At 44.7% G+C, this 19,988-nt stretch overlaps 1 protein-coding gene across 4 annotated transcripts in view; it reads right to left on the reverse strand.

Moving 5' to 3' along the window:
• Positions 1-19,988, reverse strand: part of LOC117512083 (neural cell adhesion molecule L1.1-like) — a 166,242-nt gene that overhangs the window by 78,394 nt on the left and 67,860 nt on the right. For 2 of the 4 annotated variants that reach the window (XM_034172044.1, XM_034172043.1), the window contains exons 3-7: positions 14,040-14,054; positions 11,596-11,698; positions 8,537-8,706; positions 7,062-7,184; positions 639-809 (exon numbers count right to left, since the gene is read on the reverse strand). In XM_034172044.1, coding sequence (XP_034027935.1) covers positions 639-809; positions 7,062-7,184; positions 8,537-8,706; positions 11,596-11,698; positions 14,040-14,054 — 582 coding nt within the window. The remainder of the gene's footprint in view (positions 1-638; positions 810-7,061; positions 7,185-8,536; positions 8,707-11,595; positions 11,699-14,039; positions 14,055-19,988) is intronic. The other 2 variants (XM_034172046.1, XM_034172045.1) reach the window with 1 other exon arrangement.

Below are 19,988 nucleotides of genomic sequence, written 5' to 3' on the forward strand. Positions count from 1 at the left end.
ACGCTCAAAGCGCTTTACAAATAATGCCTCACATTCACCCTGATGTGAGGTTGCTGCCGTACAAGGCGCTCACTACACACCGGGAGCAATAGAGACTTGCTATTTGATGAAGATGGACAACCACCGTGACACTTGCACTGCACTGTGCGCTATTTGTTTTGTATTAGATGGAATATTGGGGCCCAAAACTCTTGTGTCTGTCAGTTCAGTAAATTATTGTCTGTGTAATTAACACTGCAACATTAATGCATCCTATGATATTATCTTTTGTGACCAGTATTCCATCAGTATGTGAATCAAGAAGTCAGATTTTATTTATTTACTCATTTTAGCCGGCAGAATTTTAAATATTTAATCTGAACTCTTGACCAAAAGTCTCTCTGCTGCTCCAACAGATGTTCTGTTTTCCTTAAAAGAAGGATTTTCTTTTGTCTGTTCCAGAGGTGGGAGTAAGTCATCAATCAAGTCTCAAGTCAGCTGTCAAACACTTGGTGGTCATTATGACTTGAGACTTGACTTGGGACTTGCTGATTCATGACTTGAGATTGACTTGATGTTGACTTCGTCCCACCTCTGGTCTGTTCCATAAACAACAGACCACAGACCAGTGTTTATGTGCTGGGCGGGGATTTACTCACTAAGCAAGACGGTGAGGGAGACGGACGCTGCTGGGAGGATGATTCTGGCTGCTGTATACTGAGCATTGCAGATGTAGTCATCCCTGGTGTCACTTTTGAGAAGGTTAGAAAAGTACAAGTTCCCATCTCGACCAACCGTGACTCTGCCACTCTTGCTGATGTGCACCATCTCTGAAACAAAAAGTCCAGAATCATGCAGACAAAGGTCAGATCTTCCAGGAGCAGAGGAGGAGGGAAAAAAATATAAAATGCATAAAACGTAATATTTTCATTAGCAACCCATGAGCAATGTGCCTGCTCAGGTATTGCTCACGGGCTGGGTAAGGTTGAGACAAGGGATCACCAACTCTGATCCTGGAGATCACTTACTCTGAATGTTTTCCATGTGTGCCTGCTGCAAACACAGCTGGTTAGTAAAGTCTTATATTTCTTAGCTCTTGACTAGCTGAGTACACCTGCCATGGTTAATTAGCAGTGGGTGGAGCAGAGAAAATGGAAAACATGCAGGATCTCCAGGAACAGGAATGCTGACGCCAATCAAGACCTTACACATGTATAGTGCTTTGAAGTGACATATGAAGTGATTCATAGTGCCAAGTCACATCATAAGTCACCTCAAAGTGCACAATATCACTCTGCACAAAACCCTTTTATAGCTGTAATTTTTTCATAAGATCTGCCAGAAGATTATAGAAATATACAGACAATATAGATCTTATGTGTACCTTGAGTTTGTATGCTCATACATGCCACTCAGAGGAAAAGACGGTCGCTCCCGCAATAGAAAACAGATTGATCTGAGTTCACGTTTGTTCTTTAATTTTCCCTGTTTTTGCATCTCTTGTTATTTTAATCATTGTTTATTGGTTAACAATGCATAGACTGTAGCAATAGCATGTATGCCATAGAATGGTGGAATGCTTGCCTGTGTGAAAAGCACAGGTGCAAGTATGATTCAGATGAGCATGTTTGTCACTTCCATTGAAGTTCTTCACTCCTCCACAACCCCTAACGTAAATATAAACTAGTCAAATTAGATTTATATTCAAGCACATAAATAAATAAATAAATAAAAGATGAATATGACTTGATGAAAATTCTACAGAGACATGATTATTAAGGGTGGCTAGGCTAAGGTAAAACTAACTATATTGCAAAATCAATTAAAAACTTAATTTATATTTACTGAGTTAAACTGTTGTGTGGGCTGCTGAAGAGGAGGTACTGCTGGCCCACCACCACCAGAGGGCACCCTGCCTGGAGTGCGGGCTCCAGGCACCAGAGGGCGCTGCCGCCTCACAGGAGCAGCCGGGGTGACAGCTGACACTCATCACCTGTGACAGCTGTCACCACTCATCTGATCTGCATCGGTATATCAGCAAGACGTCATCTCCACCTCTTTGCCGAGATATCGTTCTACCTGAAAGGTAATATCCTCAGCCTGACTGCTTGATAGAAAGCCTTTTTGTTGTGATTTTTGTGAGTGATAACAGACTTTTTCTCCAACGAGAGGTGGAGGTAGCTTCCCTGCCGTGCAGATTGCTGGGTGCAGACGCACCCACGTTTAATTGTGTTTTTGTTCCTCGCCAGCAGTACCAGGTCCGACACGCGGAGGCAGTGGCCACCTGGGAGTTCGGGACTTGGCGGCTCCAGTATTCCCGGGTTCTGGCGGCGGAGGAAATCGTGTGGTTCCGGTTCTGCTTTGGACAGGCGTCTCCTATCTTCGAGCCTGCCCACACGACACCTTCTAATTTGACCTTTGATCTATTGTGGAATCTGTTGTGTTTGTTGTGCACGTTCGCAACAGTAAAGTGTTGTTATTTGACCTATTCTATTGTCCGTTCATTTGCGCCCCCTGTTGTGGGTCCGTGTACTTACACTTTCCCAACATAAACATGTACATATTTAGCCCATTCGCTTATGCTTGCTAATATGATTTTTACACTATAAATATTACACCAGTACAATTTATTTTCCTTCTTCTTGCATGAAGTAGTAGCATCATGTTTCAAAAATAAATGTCATTTATACACTTAAGCAACTTGTATATGTTTGTTTCCTCTTCATGATGAACTTTGGGACAGATGTAACTCATACTATGGTGCAACATATAGTCCAGAAAATATGTTATGTGAGCACAATGACATGACAGACCATTAGGGCCCCTTCACACATAACATGATTGAAGCCGACTAGCGCACGAAGGAGGAATTGCATGCCATTCGTTAAAAATCTGAGCTGTCTCTAACGCCTCATACACGTGTCGTTACAACTATTCGCGCACACCAGCAGCCGAAAGACAGAGAGTGTCCTGTGAGAGCCCATTCGATCCGTCTTGTGGCAGGTGCCAAATTCCAGGTGACACACGAACATCCAATACCACTCGCGGAACACTTAGGAAATGTGAGGCCATTCATGTACGAGGTATCTTATAAAACTAACTGGCAGTTTTATAAAAAAAAACAAAAAAACTATATGGATTTGAATGACATGCGATTACACCAATCATGCTTGAACCCTCGTGCGCATGCGTGAGTTTTGTCACGCGTGTCGGTGACGTCATTTCCCTGTGGGCAGGCTTTGAGTGAGCACTGGTCCAGCCCTCTCGGCTGAATTCCTTTGTTTGAGATGCTGCCCGAGACGGTGCGCGTTGCTTTATCAAACTTTTTTCAGGACCTGTGAGGGATATCCGAGTGGTTCGAGAAATTCAGCTGGTTTTCGGTGAAAAGTTTAACGGCTGATGAGAGATTTAAGGACTTCCCACGGAGCGGGACGTCGCGCAGCGCTCCCAGGCGACATCCTCTGGCTGTTTCGAGCTGAAATCATCCTAATTTAAGGCTCTGTTAACCCAGGACGTCGTGAGAGAACAGAGAAGATTCAGAAGAGGCCGGCATGAGGACTTTATGCGGACATTCCACTGTTAGGTCATTTTGTAATGAAAGACGTGCACGCAAATTCGCCGAGTCGTTTCCGTGATGACGCCGCAAATCTGTGTGCGCCACGACAGGAAAAACACCTCCGTGTTGAAAACCATTTGTAAAATTCAGGCGGCTTTTGATGGCTTTCAACAAGTGAGTAACTGAGAAATTGTTTAACAGCTTGGGCATGTTCCAACTTGCCCGTTACGTTTTCCAACGGAGGTGTTTTTCCTGTCGCGACCCCCCGCGGTCGAGTGCGACCCGACATGCAATTCTGCCCGCACGTTCTTTCATTACAAAATGACCTTTAACAGTGGAATGTCCGCATAAACTCCTCATGCCGACTTCTTCTGAAAGTTCTCTGTTCTCTGACGACTTACTGGGTGAACAGAGCCTGAAATGTGGAAGTTTTCAACTTGAAACAGCGAGATGACGCCATCAGGCACCGTGGGCCATCCTTAAAGCGACACTACCAGACCAAAATCTCTCATCAGCCGTTAAAATTTTCAACGAAAACCAGCTGAATTTATCGAATGGTGTCCACTCAGTTGTGCCTTACAGTTTTGAAAAAATTTTGATCAAACAAAGCAGCAGTCTCTGAGCCATTCCTAAACAATGAAAAAATCGACGAGAGGGTGGGCGACTCCTCACTCAAAGACTGCCCACAGGCGAATGACGTAACCGACAGGCGTGAAAAAACTCTCGCATGCCCACGAGGGTTCAAGCATGTCTGATGTAATCACACGTGATTCAAATCCATATGTTTTTTAAAAAAATAATAAGGTCGGATACTTTTCTAATAGACCTCGTATAATGCACGAAAATAGTGAGCAGGCGACCACTTTCGAGCTGGCTGTGAAATTTGTTTAAGTGCCCGCACAACTGTGGTGTTGCCAAGCAACATATATGTGACATGCCAGACTGTTGGCTCCCACCTCCACACGTGGCGTGCGTGAGTATCGTGCGTGTGTCGTGCCCCCCTCCCCCGCTCCCTCCGCAACACATGTGGTGTGCATGTCTGTTGCGCCCCCCCACTCCCTTCCCCCCCGCAACACATGGTGTGTGCGTGTCTGGTGCCCGCCCCCCAATACGTGGTGTGCGGGGGAGCACAGTTGCATGACATTTATGTACTGCTATTTATATATAGACAGATCACATATAGCCAACCATGTCTGAGCGCACACAGCACCGCAAGACACCTATCAGCTGATCACCGGCCAGAGACTCACTGACAGCTGGAAATGACGGCTCAGTGCACACAACGTGTTACATTCAAAACACAGAGAACAGAGCCACGACACATATATAAAATAGTAAATAGTACAATAACCTATAACTAAAAATAATTAATCACAGCACACAGAAACAGAGAGTGACACTTTGTTCAATCACAATCACACATAACAGGAATTAACGGGCTACCTGTACAATAACACTTTGGCTTTCAGTTGGAGTGAACCGATAAGGCTCCAGGATGAATCAAGCCTGGCACTTAACCTGGTTTGTAGCAGACTAGCCCCACAGAATATTGCTTCATGGTAATTTATGTGCCACTGTGTTCATGAAAATGAAACCACATCACAGCTAATTTCAGCAGCACAACTGCAAAGTCACACCTTCAATTATTATGTAGCTTTTGTGAAATACCCCGCAGGATTGCTTCTTTAGTTTACTGAGGAGTCTCAGGTCTCTTTTCTTCACTGCAGTATTGACTTATAAGTCTGGGATAAACAAAACTGACATCTTAAAGGACATTATTTCATTAGACTGAAATGCCAGAGGGTAATATCTGAAGACAGAAGGGATGCCAAGAAAAGGAAAACATCTGAGTGAGTGTGTGCACGTACATGTGCGTGTGTGTGTGTGTGTGTGTGTGTATGTGTGTGTGTGTCTGTGTGTAGGGATTAGACACTGCTGCATTCATTAGTTTGAGTGGAAATAGTTTGCAACACAGTTTACATAATGATGCAAGGCACTCCAAAAGAACACATTCTGGAAATCACATAAATGCAGACTACAAGAACACTGAGTGCATACCACCAATGGGCAGGGCTGGATTCAGATCACCAGCAGCCCAATGGGCATGGGTAATTGCTGGGGCCTGACCTAACAAACAATATGGGAAACAATAGAGTTGGTTGTTGCAGAACAGCCATGTGAAGAATTGCAGACAGGATAGTGCAGGAGCCAAGTGCGGTCAGCCGAGCTGAAAAGATAACCAGTTCTACACACAGCGACCAGTGATGGAGTCTTCCCGGAGGTGGACTTCACTGATCTGGTATTGCTCCCCGCCCCATGTTTGTGTTAAAACAGTCTTAGAGACCAGAAGCCAAGAGTGGTCAGTCTTGCTGAAAAATTAACCAATTCTTAAATGTACAGCAATGTTCCAAGTGCATGGTTATATAAGAAAAAGGACAAACCCTAAATTGCATATTGATAAAGTCAAAGACGCTAAATGGACAATACTCGCTATTTTGCATGTTTGAAAGACACAGTCCTCGTGTGCTTTGTTAGTAAATCAACATGCATGTTTTTTTGCTTGGGTAGGTCAGGTCTGTGAGCAATGAGCATGTGCTGGTGCTGTACATCATCATATCCAAAATACTACAGAAGTGGTGCTGCATTGCAACCACTTATGTAGGTCAGTTCTTAGCTCTGGGAAAATAGCCATTTATTGGGCACAACCAATGCCTCTTGGCCTTTTCCTGTTGCTGATGTCATCAACAATAAGTCCATGTGTGCTGAATCATGCACAGATAAACAAAACTCCTCTGTCCAGTGACTTTGTGACTTCATAAGCTCTATCCAGGCATCTCTTGACCCCAATGGATGAAGGCTCAGAGACATGGATGCCACTGCAAGTCAAGTCTGGGAGCATGCACTGGTGCTGCGCTTTGCCACATCCCTGACACCAAGGAACTGCCTTGGGTCCTGGATGGCAACTACCCAGGCAGTCAAGCAGTCCGTCTATCAGCTGTAGAGGTGAAATATAGCCTTTCCCTTGGCCATCTCAAGCAGAGTAACTTGCCACATGGCCACAATGTCAAAACTGATGTTCCCTCACAATGTTAGTGTATCAGCTGCACACAGATACACTTCTTGACATGTAAAGGAACAGTGATCTGAAAGCCTGGATTTTAGCCTTGTAATTTTTTTTAAATAATTCTTGTAATTCAGTCTATATAATTCAGAATAATCACAAATGTAGATGTTCTGACTTTTCCCTGAACGTCTTATCTGCTACAATCAAGTCATCCACTGATTCCACAAAGATCACAGTGTCATCCACAAAATCAGGGTCAGTTAACATTTCCTTACCAACAAAGACACCAAAGCCACTGGTTTCCACAATCCTACCCCAAACTCTTCCCCTCCAAACACTGAACAGTGTAGGACCTTGACGATACACCCCTGATGATTGCCAGTATTCTTCAGAAATGTACCAGTTACACGATTGATCCAGCCAAACTGGACAGGAGACACAAAACCAAAAATTGACACTCACTCTTATCCATCCAGTGGATGTCCGGAGGAGTGGAGCTTTCTGGGGGGTTGCAGGTCAGGATGATACTTTCTCCCTCGTAAGCTTTGGTATGTTGTTTTTGCTGTTTCAAAAGAACTGGTTGAGCTGAAACACAAAACAAAAGATGAATTAAGAAATTCATGTGCTAGGAAATTAGCCACATTATGCAGGACAGTGTTAATTCATGACATTTAATTGTAGGAGGTGACACATTTCAGTCACTTGATCAGGATGTCTGGCAATGGAAGGGTTGCTGTGTTTGAGCCCAAATTGCCACTGAGTATAGAAATGTCCTTGAGCACCACACAGAACCATCACACTGCTGATAACTACTCTGACTTCAAGAAAATGTAGCCTGGCATAGACTGGTCTGGTTCCCAGGAGAGTTAAAATGTAGATTCCAGACATAGATTAAGAGTAGCCAGCTAGCTTGCTGTGGAACAGATGGATGTGTTCTCCTGAGTCTACATGTTGATTTGTGAGGCTGTTGGCAGCATAACCAATGGCCCAGATACACAACTGGTCTATCTCCACCTCTTGAAATTAATCACCTATCTGCTGCAGCCAAGCGATATGTGGGAGTCCCCTTGACCTTCTCCACTTTGCTGTTGTCCTCAGCATTGAAGCACCAGTGTCTTGGATCATGCACAGAGGAATGCACCACATAGACATAATGTCATAGCTGACATTTCCTCACGATGCAAGTAGTACATCTTGAGTCCTACTTTTTGGATCACAAATAGATTTACAGCATCACAAGCCCTGTGGGTCACAGCAGATGTCCCCTCCATAGAGTCTGGTTCTGATTGAAATTTCTTCCTGTGAAAAGGGAAGTTATCTTTTGCCACTGTCTCCATGTACCTTACCTAAGGGGAATGATTGCTGGGCGTCTGTATGTTATGTAATCTCAAAGTTTGGTCTTTTTGTTTTGTTGTGATTCAGTGGTAAATAAATAAAATTGATTTGGCTTGAAATAGACACTACTGAGAATTGTGCTATAAAAACCACTTAATGGTGAATTTACCTTTTAAATTCTCAAAATATATTGAACACTGCTGTAAAAACAAATCCTTAAACCGCATAAACCCCGTCAGCTGTCACAGCGTCACTGTCCCTCTTTGCCGGCCGTAAAATTGGCGGCTGAACAGATTCCCGTCGGACGCTGCCGTCTAAACACAGCTTTGTGCTCGGCAGCTCCACACACCCTTTGGAGGCACTGACCTCAAAGCTCTGTTTCCAGGAAATGGTTACCATGGTAATGAGATGAGCAAGCAGAAACGTCAACCTCGGTGAGTCAGTGAAGCGTGTGTGAGACATTGTTGTCTTACTGTACATAATGTGGTAACTGGTGACACTTGATGGCTGCACACACATAGCACTGTGTATGTGCACATACTGTGTCTGTGTATTTGATTGACAAGTGTATGTATCACCCACTGTGTGTATCTGTGACTCACGCTCAACGATGACCTGAATGGTTTGTGTCACTGCAGTGCCCAGCATGTTGGAGGCGTAACACTGGTAGAAGCCTTCGTAAGACTCGAGCAGCTCGTCCTCCTCGGCTCGCACCGACCCAGACCCATTAAGCTCAGGCCCAAACATCTTGCCATCCTTCACCCAGCGGAAACTATGGACAGACAGACTCCTTACACAGTCACATATTGATTCACGAGGAAAGCAATATATCATGTACTACATGCAGTAGTATAAAAAGCCATAAAGCAGCTAAACATGCAGGATTAACACTGTACATTGTACAATGTACAGATATATTATTGACTTATTTGTTTGTTCATTTTCATTTCGGTCAGTTTGTTTTATAAGCGAATCCTCATTAATAACACAAACATACATCTACAAGAGAAGCAAAAATTTACAGAAAGATCTCTGCTAAAGTTAAGACACCAAATAAAATGTGAATAATTACAATATTCCAGTCTTTACAAAAAGGATAATTCAACTGACAGAAAACAATACTAGTTATCATTAATATTTCACTAACAAAGCCTGTGTTTTTTTGCTCCCCTGAAAGTCTATGAAATTTTGTAAAGTTAATTTTATACTGATTAATATATAACTGATTGATTACATATATATACAGTGGTATGTAAACGTTTGGGCACCCCTGATGATTTCCATAATGTTCCTTCATAAATCATTGGTTGTTTGGATCAGCAATTTCACTTAAATATATCATATAGCAGACAAACAGTGATATTTGAGAAGTGAAATTAAGTTTATAGGATTTACAGAAAGTGCAATAATTCTTTAAACAAAATTAGGCAGGTGCATAAATTTGGGCACCCTAACAGAAAAATACATCAATATTTACTAGATCCTCCTTTTGTAGAAATAATAGCCTCTAAACACTTCCTATAGCTTCCAATGGATTCTGGTTGAAGGTATTTTTTGATCATTCTCTTTACAAAACATCTCAGGTTTGTTGGTTTTCGAGCATGGACAGCCATCTTAAAATCACACCACAGATTTTCAATAATATTCAGGTCTGGGGACTGAGATGGCCATTCCAGAATGTTGTACTTGCTCCTCTACATGAATGCCTTAATAGATTTTGAGCAGTGTTTAGGGTCGTTGTCTTGTTGAAAGATCCAGTCCCTGCGCAACTTCAACTTTGTCACTGATTCTTGAACATTGTTCTCAAGAATCTGCTGATATTGACTGGAATCCATGTGACCCTCAACTTTAACAAGACTCCCAGCACCTGCACTGGCCACACAGCCCCACAGCATGATGGAACCACCTCCAAATTTTACTGTAGGTAAAAAGTGTTTTTCTTGGAATGCTGTGTTCTTTTTCAGCCATGCATACCACCCTTTGTTATGGCCAAATAACTCAATTTTAGTTTCATCAGTCTACAGCACCTTATTCCAAAATGAAGCTGGCTTGTCCAAATGTGCTTTAGCATACCTCAAGCAACTCTGTTTGTGGCATGTATGCAGAAAAGACTTCCTCTGCATTACTCTCTCATCCAGCATCTCCTTGTGCAAAGTGTGCTGTATTGTTGAACGATGCACAGAGACACTATCTGCAGCAAGATTATGTTGTAGGTCTTTGGAGCAGGCCTGTGGGTTGACTATGGCTGTTCTCACCATCCTTTGCTTCAGCTTATCTGAGATTTTTCTTGGCCTGCCACTTTGGGCCTTAACTAGTACTGTGCCTGCGGTCTTCCATATCCTCACTATGTTCCTCACAGTGGAAACTGACAGCTGAAATCTCTGAGATAGCTTTTCGTATCTTTCCCCTAAACCATGATGTTGAACAATCTTTGTTTTCAGGTCATTTGAGAGATGTTTAGAGGCTCCCATGTTGCCACTCATTAGAAGAGATGCAAATAGGAGAAACATTTGTAAATGCCTACTTTAAATACCCTTCCTCATGATTGGAATCACCTGTATCAGGAGGTCAAGGGTCAATGAGCTTACCAAACCCATTTTTTGTTCCAATAATTAGTGCTAAATGTATTCAAATCAATAAAATGACAAGGGTGCCCAAATTTATGCACCTGCCTAATTTAGTTTAGTTTAACTAATTATTGCACACTTTCTGTAGATACTGTAAACTTCATTTCACTTCTCAAATATCAGTGTGTTCGTCTGCTATATATTTAACTGAAATTTCTGATCCAGACAACCAATGATTTATAAAGGAAAATCATGAAACTTATCAGGGGTGCCCAAACCTTCCCATACAACTGTATACACAAATATACATAGTACTGTGCAAAATGTTTAGGCATCCCAGAGTTATAATAAAAGTACCATTTAATGCCCCTCCCCACCCCCTTTTTAATCTTCTCAGTTACAACAAAAGTGAATAAGAATAATAATTTCTTTGTAGGTGTAGTGGCCAGTAGAGTACCACACAAACACAGTTGCAAATGATCATACAATATTAAAATGATTGTAAAACACAACTGCTCATACTTTAAGTTGTGTTCATCTTAAAATAGTTTTTGAGGTCCTGCAACTTATACTCTGGTGTGACTTATGAACCAAAAAAATACAGGTACTTATAATTTTCACATCAATTATGATTAAAGTTGAAATTAATCATACAATTATCTATTAATAATCAGGTTTCCATAATTTTTAATGCTTTCATGATGCATTAAATATGTCTGAAATGTTTGCACAGTACTGTATTTACACACACACACATATACACACACACACACACATATATATATGTGTGTGTGTACATTTTTTACTTTCTGTGTCCACATCCTTTTATTAAAGTTTCCAGTGGAAATAAAGATAATTTGGATTTAAGAAAAAAGAAACTGAGAGCAGGGAGCTAGAGAGAGGACAGAGAAAGGTAGGAGTGGGAGGAAAGAGAAGTGGAGAAATGATTTGGTTACTGTTCTGATTTTATTAGGAGGACATTTATTACCATGCCAACAGAAAGGTGTGGCACCACAGCAGGAAGTGGACAGAGAACATCTTATTCTCTCTCTCTCTCTCTCTCAGACACACATGTGCACACACAGGGTACGTACGTGGGCGTCGGGTTACCACTGGCCTCACAGTTCATATTGATGTCCTCTTGAGAAAAAGCTGTGTATGATGTCGGCATCTGTATCAGTACTGGAGGCTCTGACACTGAGCATACACACACACACACACACACACACACACACACACACACACACACACACACACACACACACACACACACACACACACACACACACACACACACACACACACAAACTGTAAGGAAACACTCTGAAACAGGAGTGAGTGAGCAGTAGTCACTGTCGAGAAGAGGCACAGACGCGCTCTTTGTTTAGCTGCAGCGAGGACGCTGACGTCCAGCTCTGATTTACTGTAATAGTTGTCTCCAGTCACAAATCAGCTTTTTCTTTATCCACACAGACTTGTTTGTAGTCTGCCAGGGCGTTATCCTGTTAGATCGCCTAAATAATTCATATGAAGTGTTTAATTTCTCCATTATATTTTATGATTATAGTCAAGTAAGTGTCTAATGGGACTGAAACCACATCTAGCTTTTAGTGCCCAACTGTGTGACCAACAGAAACAACACGGCAGCATAACATTGAAAAAAAAAAAAAACACCCCACAGCATTTCTGCCATTTGTCAAAACTGATATCAGTGTGTTTATTGCCATCAGAGCAGAGTCACATACAGACATGCCCATTACAATTGGAAATTGACAGTTTTTCTTGTTTCAGATCCCGGCTTTTTGCGGAGTCACTTTATTGTTGTTGTTTTTTGTTTTTTTCATATTGAGTGCTTGATCTGAAGTCCAAGTGATTTATATGATTCAAAATCATCTCTAGCTACTGGTTCTCATCGATCCACAAGATGTTCACCAAAAAGGCGTACCCGAACATCTTCTGTTTGCATGGTTAAAAAAGATTTTAAAAAAGGTGAGCTGAGCCAACACCACAAGATGACTCTGTGGCTTTTAACACATCTAAAATGCCACAGTTGAACTTTAATGTCCTGATATCCGGTCAGGAAGAGTTGTATTCTTATTTCATGTTGGATTTTCCTCTGTGATGCCGGCTTATCACAAATCTGTACATGAAACAGATCAGCATCCGTTTGTCTAATTACCTTTGGTCCCTTAAAAAGGGGATCTACACAAAAGGGCCGTAGTTCTGACTGTTTACCAAATTTATACACAAATTCTTTCAAATTAAATCTGACAGTTTGCACTGTGAGCTGATATTAAATAGGAAAGTCTATATATACGAGGTCTATTAGAAAAGTATCTGACCTTTTTATTTTTTTCAAAAACTATATGGATTTGAATCACGTGCGATTACATCAGCCAACCTTGAACCCTCGTGCGCATGCGTGAGTTTTTTCACGCCTGTCGGTTGCGTCATTCGCCTGTGGGCTGGCTTTGAGTGAGGAGTGGTCCACCCCTCTCGTCGGATTTCTTTTGTCTGGGAACTTCCTGAGAGACTGGCGCTTTGCTTGATCAAAATTTTTTCAGAACCTGTGAGGCACATCGAAGTGGACACCATTCGAGAAATTCAGCTGGTTTTCGGTGAAAATTTTAACGGCTGATGAGAGATTATGGAGTGTTACTGTCACTTTAAGAACTTTCCACGGAGCGGGACGTCGCGCAGTGCTCCGAGGCGCCATCGTCAGCCTGTTTCGAGCTGAAAACCTCCAAATTTAAGCCTCTGTTGAACCAGGACGTCGTGAGAGAACAGAGAACTTTCAGAAGAGGTCAGGATCAGCAGTTTATCTGGACAGTCCACTGTTAAAGGAGATTTTGTAATGAAAGACGTGCGGACGTCCCGCTCCGTGGGAAGTCCTTAAAGCGACAGTAACACTCCATAATCTCTCATCAGCCGTTAAAATTTTCACCGAAAACCAGCTGAATTTCTCGAATGGTGTCCACTTGGATGTGCCTCACAGGTTCTGAAAAAATTTTGATAAAGCAAAGCGCCAGTCTCTCAGGAAGTTTTCAGACAAAGGAATTCTGACGGGAGGGGTGGACCACTCCTCACTCAAAGCCTGCCCACAGGCGAATGACGTAACCGACAGGCATGAAAAAACTCACGCATGCGCACGAGGGTTCAAGGTTGGCTGATGTAATCGCATGTGATTCAAATCCATATAGTTTTTGAAAAAAATAAAAAGGTAGGATACTTTTCTGATCGACCTCGTACGTATATTAACCACCAAAATTCTGTTGGTCACACTTTGCGTGAATTGTGAACTTTGATGGTCCTGCTATTTTGTTAATGGTCTTGGATGTTTATTTTATTTAATTTGTTAATTTATTAATTTATTTTTGACATTTTGCAATATTCAGAGATTTGTCTTCACGTGAAGATGGCTGTTTCCTGTGAGTGCACAAAATTTTGATGTGTCTATTTTCCAGTGACAGAGACACACTGGACCGATGATGTATGTCTGCTGATGTAAGAGCCGCCATTTCATAAAAACGTCACTTACTGTTCAGTACTTTATCTTTTTGTCCACACGAAAGCAGGAAAGAGAGCAGAAAGAAAACACACAAGATTAAAGTGCAGCAAATTCACAAAACAGGAGTCTGTGTATTTATTCATCTGATTTTTGAATAACAGCATTTTCTTTCCTCTCTGTTTGGGCTACAGACACACTGGAGACTCAGATCACTTGACATTCATCCTCTGCTTTTTCCACTAAACTTCATCCATTTCCCTCATTCTTTGTATTTCCTTGTTTGAACTTGACCATTGTTTTTTCCTTCCCTGTCCATCTCCTTCTTGTCTTCCACTCTTTTCCTCTCACCCTTCCTCCTTTTCTTTCTTTCTTTAGGGCCCCTTCACACATAACACGATTGAAGCTGACTAGCGCACGAAGGAGGAATTGCATGCCATTTGTGAAAAATCGGAGCCGCCTCAAACGCCTCGTACACCTGTCACTACAATCAATCAAACACACAAGTGGCCGAAAGGCAGACAATGCCCGGTGCGTGCTCATTCGATCCCCCTCTCGGCAAGGCTGGCCAAATTCGAGGTGTCGCACATGAACATCTAACACCGCTCACTGCACACTTAGAAAAGGCTTGGCTATTTGTGCACCAAGTATAATCGTAGACAGCAGGCGACCACATTCAACCTGCCTGTGACAAGTGTCTAAGTGCCACATGAAAGTGGCATAACCTAGCAGCACACATGGGTTTGACTGTGCCTAACTGTTTCCTCCACTGCTGTGTGCGCAACTCTCCACGTGCTCGCACTGTGTTCGTGCGTGAGAGCATGAGCGTGCACGAAATGTCGCCATGAATCGTGCATGCCTGTCCGACCATGTGTCCCTCTCCACAGCACGTGAAATTTTTGTGGTTCCCCATTTCGTTTTGGGTTCGCAGATTTTCTTCCAGTTTCTGCGTCTTTCGTGTTAAGTGTGAAGGGGCCCTTAACTCTGCTACAGTGAAAGGTCCTTGACTGAAGGTCAAACTGAATCTGACTCCTTGTCTCATCCTTTGTCTCCATCATCACTAACACATTTGACCTTTGATCTTGTCCTCTGATGTTAAATGCCATTTTAACCTGATTGCACAGATTTGTGAACATTTGTAAATAATGAAACAGTGACATATGTGGCTTGTTGCTGCAAAAGTGATGATTTATATTATAATAATGCTTAAAATTAGTTCTCCAGTTACTTATGGGCTCTAAAAGTGGAGAGACTGTGTGTAAAACAAAATTTTTTAAACCCCTTGAATTAAAACAAAATCTACAACACAAGCACTTGGATGTTTCATTTCAACATGACTGTGGTGTTGCGCACACACAAACAAGACAGGCAAACAAAAATGATGTCACTGTCTAAATACAATGAGGCAAATAAGTATTTGATCCACTGTCAATTTTGCAAGTGTTCCCACCTACAAAGAATGGAGAGATGTGGAATTTTTTATCATGGTACACTTCACCTGTGAGAGACAGAATCTAAAAAAAATTCAGAAAATCACAATGTATGATTTTTAAATAATTCATTTGCATTTTAATTCATGAAGCCCTCCTGTTCTTCACTCTTTACCTGTATTATTTGCACCTGTTTGAACCCGTTACCTGTAAAAAAGAGACCTGTCCACACACTCAATCAATCACACTCCAACCTGTCCACCATGGACAAGACAAAAGAGCTGTCTATGGACACCAGGGACAAAATGATTCTGAGAAAGCCCAGAACTACACGGGAGAACTTGGTCAATGACCTGAAGAGAGCTGGGACCACAATCGTAAAGATTACATTGTAGTATCACACTACACCGTCATGGTTTAAAATCCTGCAGGGCAGCAAGGTCCCCCTGCTCAAGCCAGCACATGTCCAGGTCCATTTGAAGTTCACCAGTGATCATCTGAATGATCCAGAGGAGGCATGGGAGAAGATCATGTGGTCAGCTGAGACCAAAATAGAGCTTTTTGGTATCAACTCCACTCGCCATGTTTGGAGGATGAGAACAACCCCAAGGACACCGTCCCAACCATGAAGCGTGGGGGTGGAAAAATCATTTTTGGAGGTGCTTTTCTGCAAAGGGGACAGGTCGACTGCACTGTATTGAAGGGAGGATGGATAGGGTCATGTATCGTGAGATTTTGGCAAATAGCCTCCTTCCCTTAGTAAGAGGACTGAAGATGGGTCATGGCTGGGTCTTCCAGCATGACAGTGACCCAAAACACACAACCTGGGCAACTGAGGAGTGGCTTTGTAAGAAGCATTTCAAGGTCCTGGAGTGGCCTAGGCAGTCTCCAGACCTGAATAGAAAATCTTTGGAGGGAGCTGAAACTGAAAACCTGAAAGATCTGGAGAAGCTCTGTATGGAGGAGTGGACCAAAATCGCTGCTGCAGTGTGCAAACTTGTTCAAGAACTACAGGAAACGTCTGACCTGTGCAATTACAAACAAAAGTTTCTGTACTGAATATTAAGGTCTGTTCTTCTATTGTTCATACTGTTCAAAATATCTCTAGTTTGTGTCAAAAAGTTGTTGAAAACAAATGTTTTCCCTCAACAGTATACTGCATAATACCATTAAATGATTCAATGAAATTGTTCATAATTTTAGTGTGTACAGGGCAAGAGTGAAAACTTCCATCCGTCAGACAGCATTCCATCAAGAACCACAATTAATTAATAGCTGATATAACCACACTGGCAAGGGATGACTTTGGGAAACCTTTTTCAAGCACTACAATAAGGAGTTACTTTTGACATTTAAAACTTTGTTGTGGAAAACATTGGCTTGTGTTAAACTTGGCCATAAGTGGCTTGGACGTCTCTGAGCTTAGAGGCATTTGGGTTGGACCATTACACAGTTGAAACTTGTATTGTGGTCAGATGAATCAGTATTCTTTTTTGAACATGGACATTGTGTGCTCCAGACCAAAGACAAAAGGACCATCCAGAATGTTCCACAAGTCCACAATTATTACTAGTTATGTTGAGAAGGTGTCGTAGCACGGACCCACAACAGGGGGCGCAAATGAACGGACAATGAGTAAGCCAAAAGGTAACAATTTAATGTTGTGATAATACACAACGAAACGTGCCGTAATCTTTATAGTCAATAAACACCAGGTGACGTGTGGGCAGGCTCGAAGATAGAAGACCCCTGACGAGAGAGAAGCCGCGTCCCACGCGGCCTCCACCACCAACGGTCTGAAGAACACCGGAGCCGCCAAGTCCCGAGTCCCCAGGTGGCCTCTGTCTTCGGCTGTCGACCCTGGTACTGCTGGCAGAAAGCAGAGATATGATGTGTGAGTGTGAGTCCGCACACTCAGTAATTCACAGTCCAAACACAGTTAGGAGGGAGCACCTCCACCTCCAAATCACACACACTCGTGCAGCTCCTGGCCAACCACTTATCTGAGATGGGGTGTGAGGCGAAGCCGTCACTGTCACACCAAACGCCAATCCTCCAGATAAGGCAACACTCCAGGAAAACGGCTGCAATAGAAGTTCAAGTTATTACACACACAGTGTTAGTCAGCAGAGAAATTACCTTGGTACTGGTAGTCGATTTCTCGGCGAGGAGGTGGAGTTGCAGTCCGGCTTTTATGGTGGTGATGATGATGAACGAGTGACAGCTGGTGCAGGGGATGAATGACAGCTGTCACTTCTTCTAGCTCTGGCGCCCTCTCGTGCTTGGAGCCCGCACTCCAAGCAGGGCGCCCTCTGGTGGTGGTGGGGCAGCAGTACCTCCTCTTCAGCGGCCCACACAACAGGACCCCCCCCCTCAACGGGCGCCTCCTGGCGCTCGACCAGGCTTGTCCCGATGTCTTGCATAGAAATCGGCCAGGAGGGCCGGGTCCAGGATGAAGCTCCTCTTCACCCAGGAGCGTTCTTCAGGTCCATACCCCTCCCAGTCCACCAGATATTGGAAATCCCGGCCCTTACGACGGACGTCCAGGAGCCTGCGGACTGTCCAGGCAGGCTCCCCGTCAGTGAGCCGGGCAGGAGGCGGCGTAGGTCCCGGAGTACAGAGGGGCGAGGTGTGGTGTGGCTTGAGACAGGAAACATGAAAGACAGGGTGAATCCGCAGTGAAGCCGGGAGTTGAAGCTTCACTGCGGCCGGGTTGATGATCTTGAGGATCTTAAAGGGTCCAATGAGTCTGTCTTTCAACTTTGGGGAGTCGACACACAAAGGGATGTCCTTGGTCGAGAGCCATACCTCCTGCCCGGGCTGGTATGTGGGGGCCGGGGAACGCCGGCGGTCCGCATGGGCCTTGGCCCTCGTCCGGGCCTTTAACAGGGCAGAGCGGGCGGCCCGCCACACCCAGCAGCACCTCCTGAGGTGGGCCTGGACCGAGGGCACACCGAACTCTCCCTCCACCAGTGGGAACAATGGGGGCTGGTACCCCAAACGTGCCTCAAAAGGGGAGAGGCCGGTAGCAGACGAAACTTGGCTGTTGTGGGCATACTCGATCCAGGCCAGATGGTGACTCCAGGCCGCCGGATGCGCGGAGGTGACACATCGAAGGGCCTGCTCCAACTCCTGGTTGGCCCGCTCTGCCTGGCCATTTGTCTGGGGGTGGTACCCGGACGAGAGACTCACGGTGGCCCCCAGCTCCTTGCAGAAACTCTTCCACACCTGTGAAGAGAACTGGGGACCACGATCTGAAACGATGTCCGATGGTATCCCATGCAGCCGCATGACGTGGTGGACCAGGAGGTCTGCCGTCTCCTGGGCCGTCGGGAGCTTCGGGAGGGCCACGAAGTGGGCCGCCTTGGAGAACCGGTCCACTATCGTGAGAATCACGGTGTTGCCCTGGGACGGCGGGAGGCCCGTGATGAAATCCAGGCCGATGTGAGACCAGGGGCGATGAGGCACTGGCAGGGGTTGGAGGAGTCCCGTCGTCCTCCGATGGTCTGCCTTGCCCCTGGCGCAGATGGTACAGGCCTGGACGTAGTCCCAGACGTCGGTTTCCAGGGACGCCCACCAGAAGTGCTGCTGGACTACTGCCACGGTCCTACGCACTCCGGGATGACAGGAGAGCTTGGACCCGTGACAGAAGTCCAATACGGCAGCTCTTGCTTCTGGTGGGACGTACAGTCTGTTCTTGGGGCCAGTCCCCGGGTCCGGGCTCCTTGTCAGGGCCTCCCGGATGGTCTTCTCCACGTCCCAGGTGAGGGTGGCCACGACAGTGGACTCGGGGATGATGGTCTCGGTGGGGTTCGACAGCCCCGCTTTGGCTTCTTCTTCGTGCACCCGGGACAATGCATCTGATTTTTGGTTCTTGGTCCCGGGGCGATACGTGATCTGGAAGTCAAAGCGCCCGAAGAACAGAGACCAGCGGGCTTGCCTGGGGTTCAGCCGCTTGGCGGTCCGGATGTACTCCAGGTTCCGATGGTCTGTGAAAACCGTGAAGGGCAACGATGCCCCCTCCAGCAGGTGTCTCCACTCTTCAAGAGCCTCTTTCACCGCAAGAAGTTCCCGATTGCCGACGTCATAGCTCCGGTCAGCTGGGGTCAACCTGCTGGAATAGAAGGCACAAGGATGGAGAACTTTATCAGCCTCCACGCTCTGGGACAGCACGGCTCCTATCCCTGAGTCAGAGGCGTCCACTTCTACTATGTACTGGCGATCAGGATCAGGCTGCACCACAACTGGTGCAGTCGAGAACCGGCGTTTCAACTCCTGGAACGCGGCTTTGCACCGATCCGACCAGGCGAAGGGGACCTTGGTGGAGGTCAGGGCAGTCAGGGGGCTAACTACCTGACTGTAACCTTTAATGAACCTCCTGTAGAAATTTGCAAAGCCGAGGAACTGCTGTAGTTTCCTGCGGCTTGTTGGTTGGGGCCAATCTCTCACCGCCGCAACCTTAGCCGGATCAGGGGCAACGGAGTTGGAGGAGATGATGAACCCCAGGAAGGACAAAGAAGTGCGGTGGAACTCGCACTTCTCGCCCTTCACA

Source organism: Thalassophryne amazonica, chromosome 6 (genome assembly GCF_902500255.1).
Source record: "Thalassophryne amazonica chromosome 6, fThaAma1.1, whole genome shotgun sequence".
In the NCBI taxonomy this organism is placed as follows: Eukaryota; Metazoa; Chordata; class Actinopteri; order Batrachoidiformes; family Batrachoididae; genus Thalassophryne; species Thalassophryne amazonica.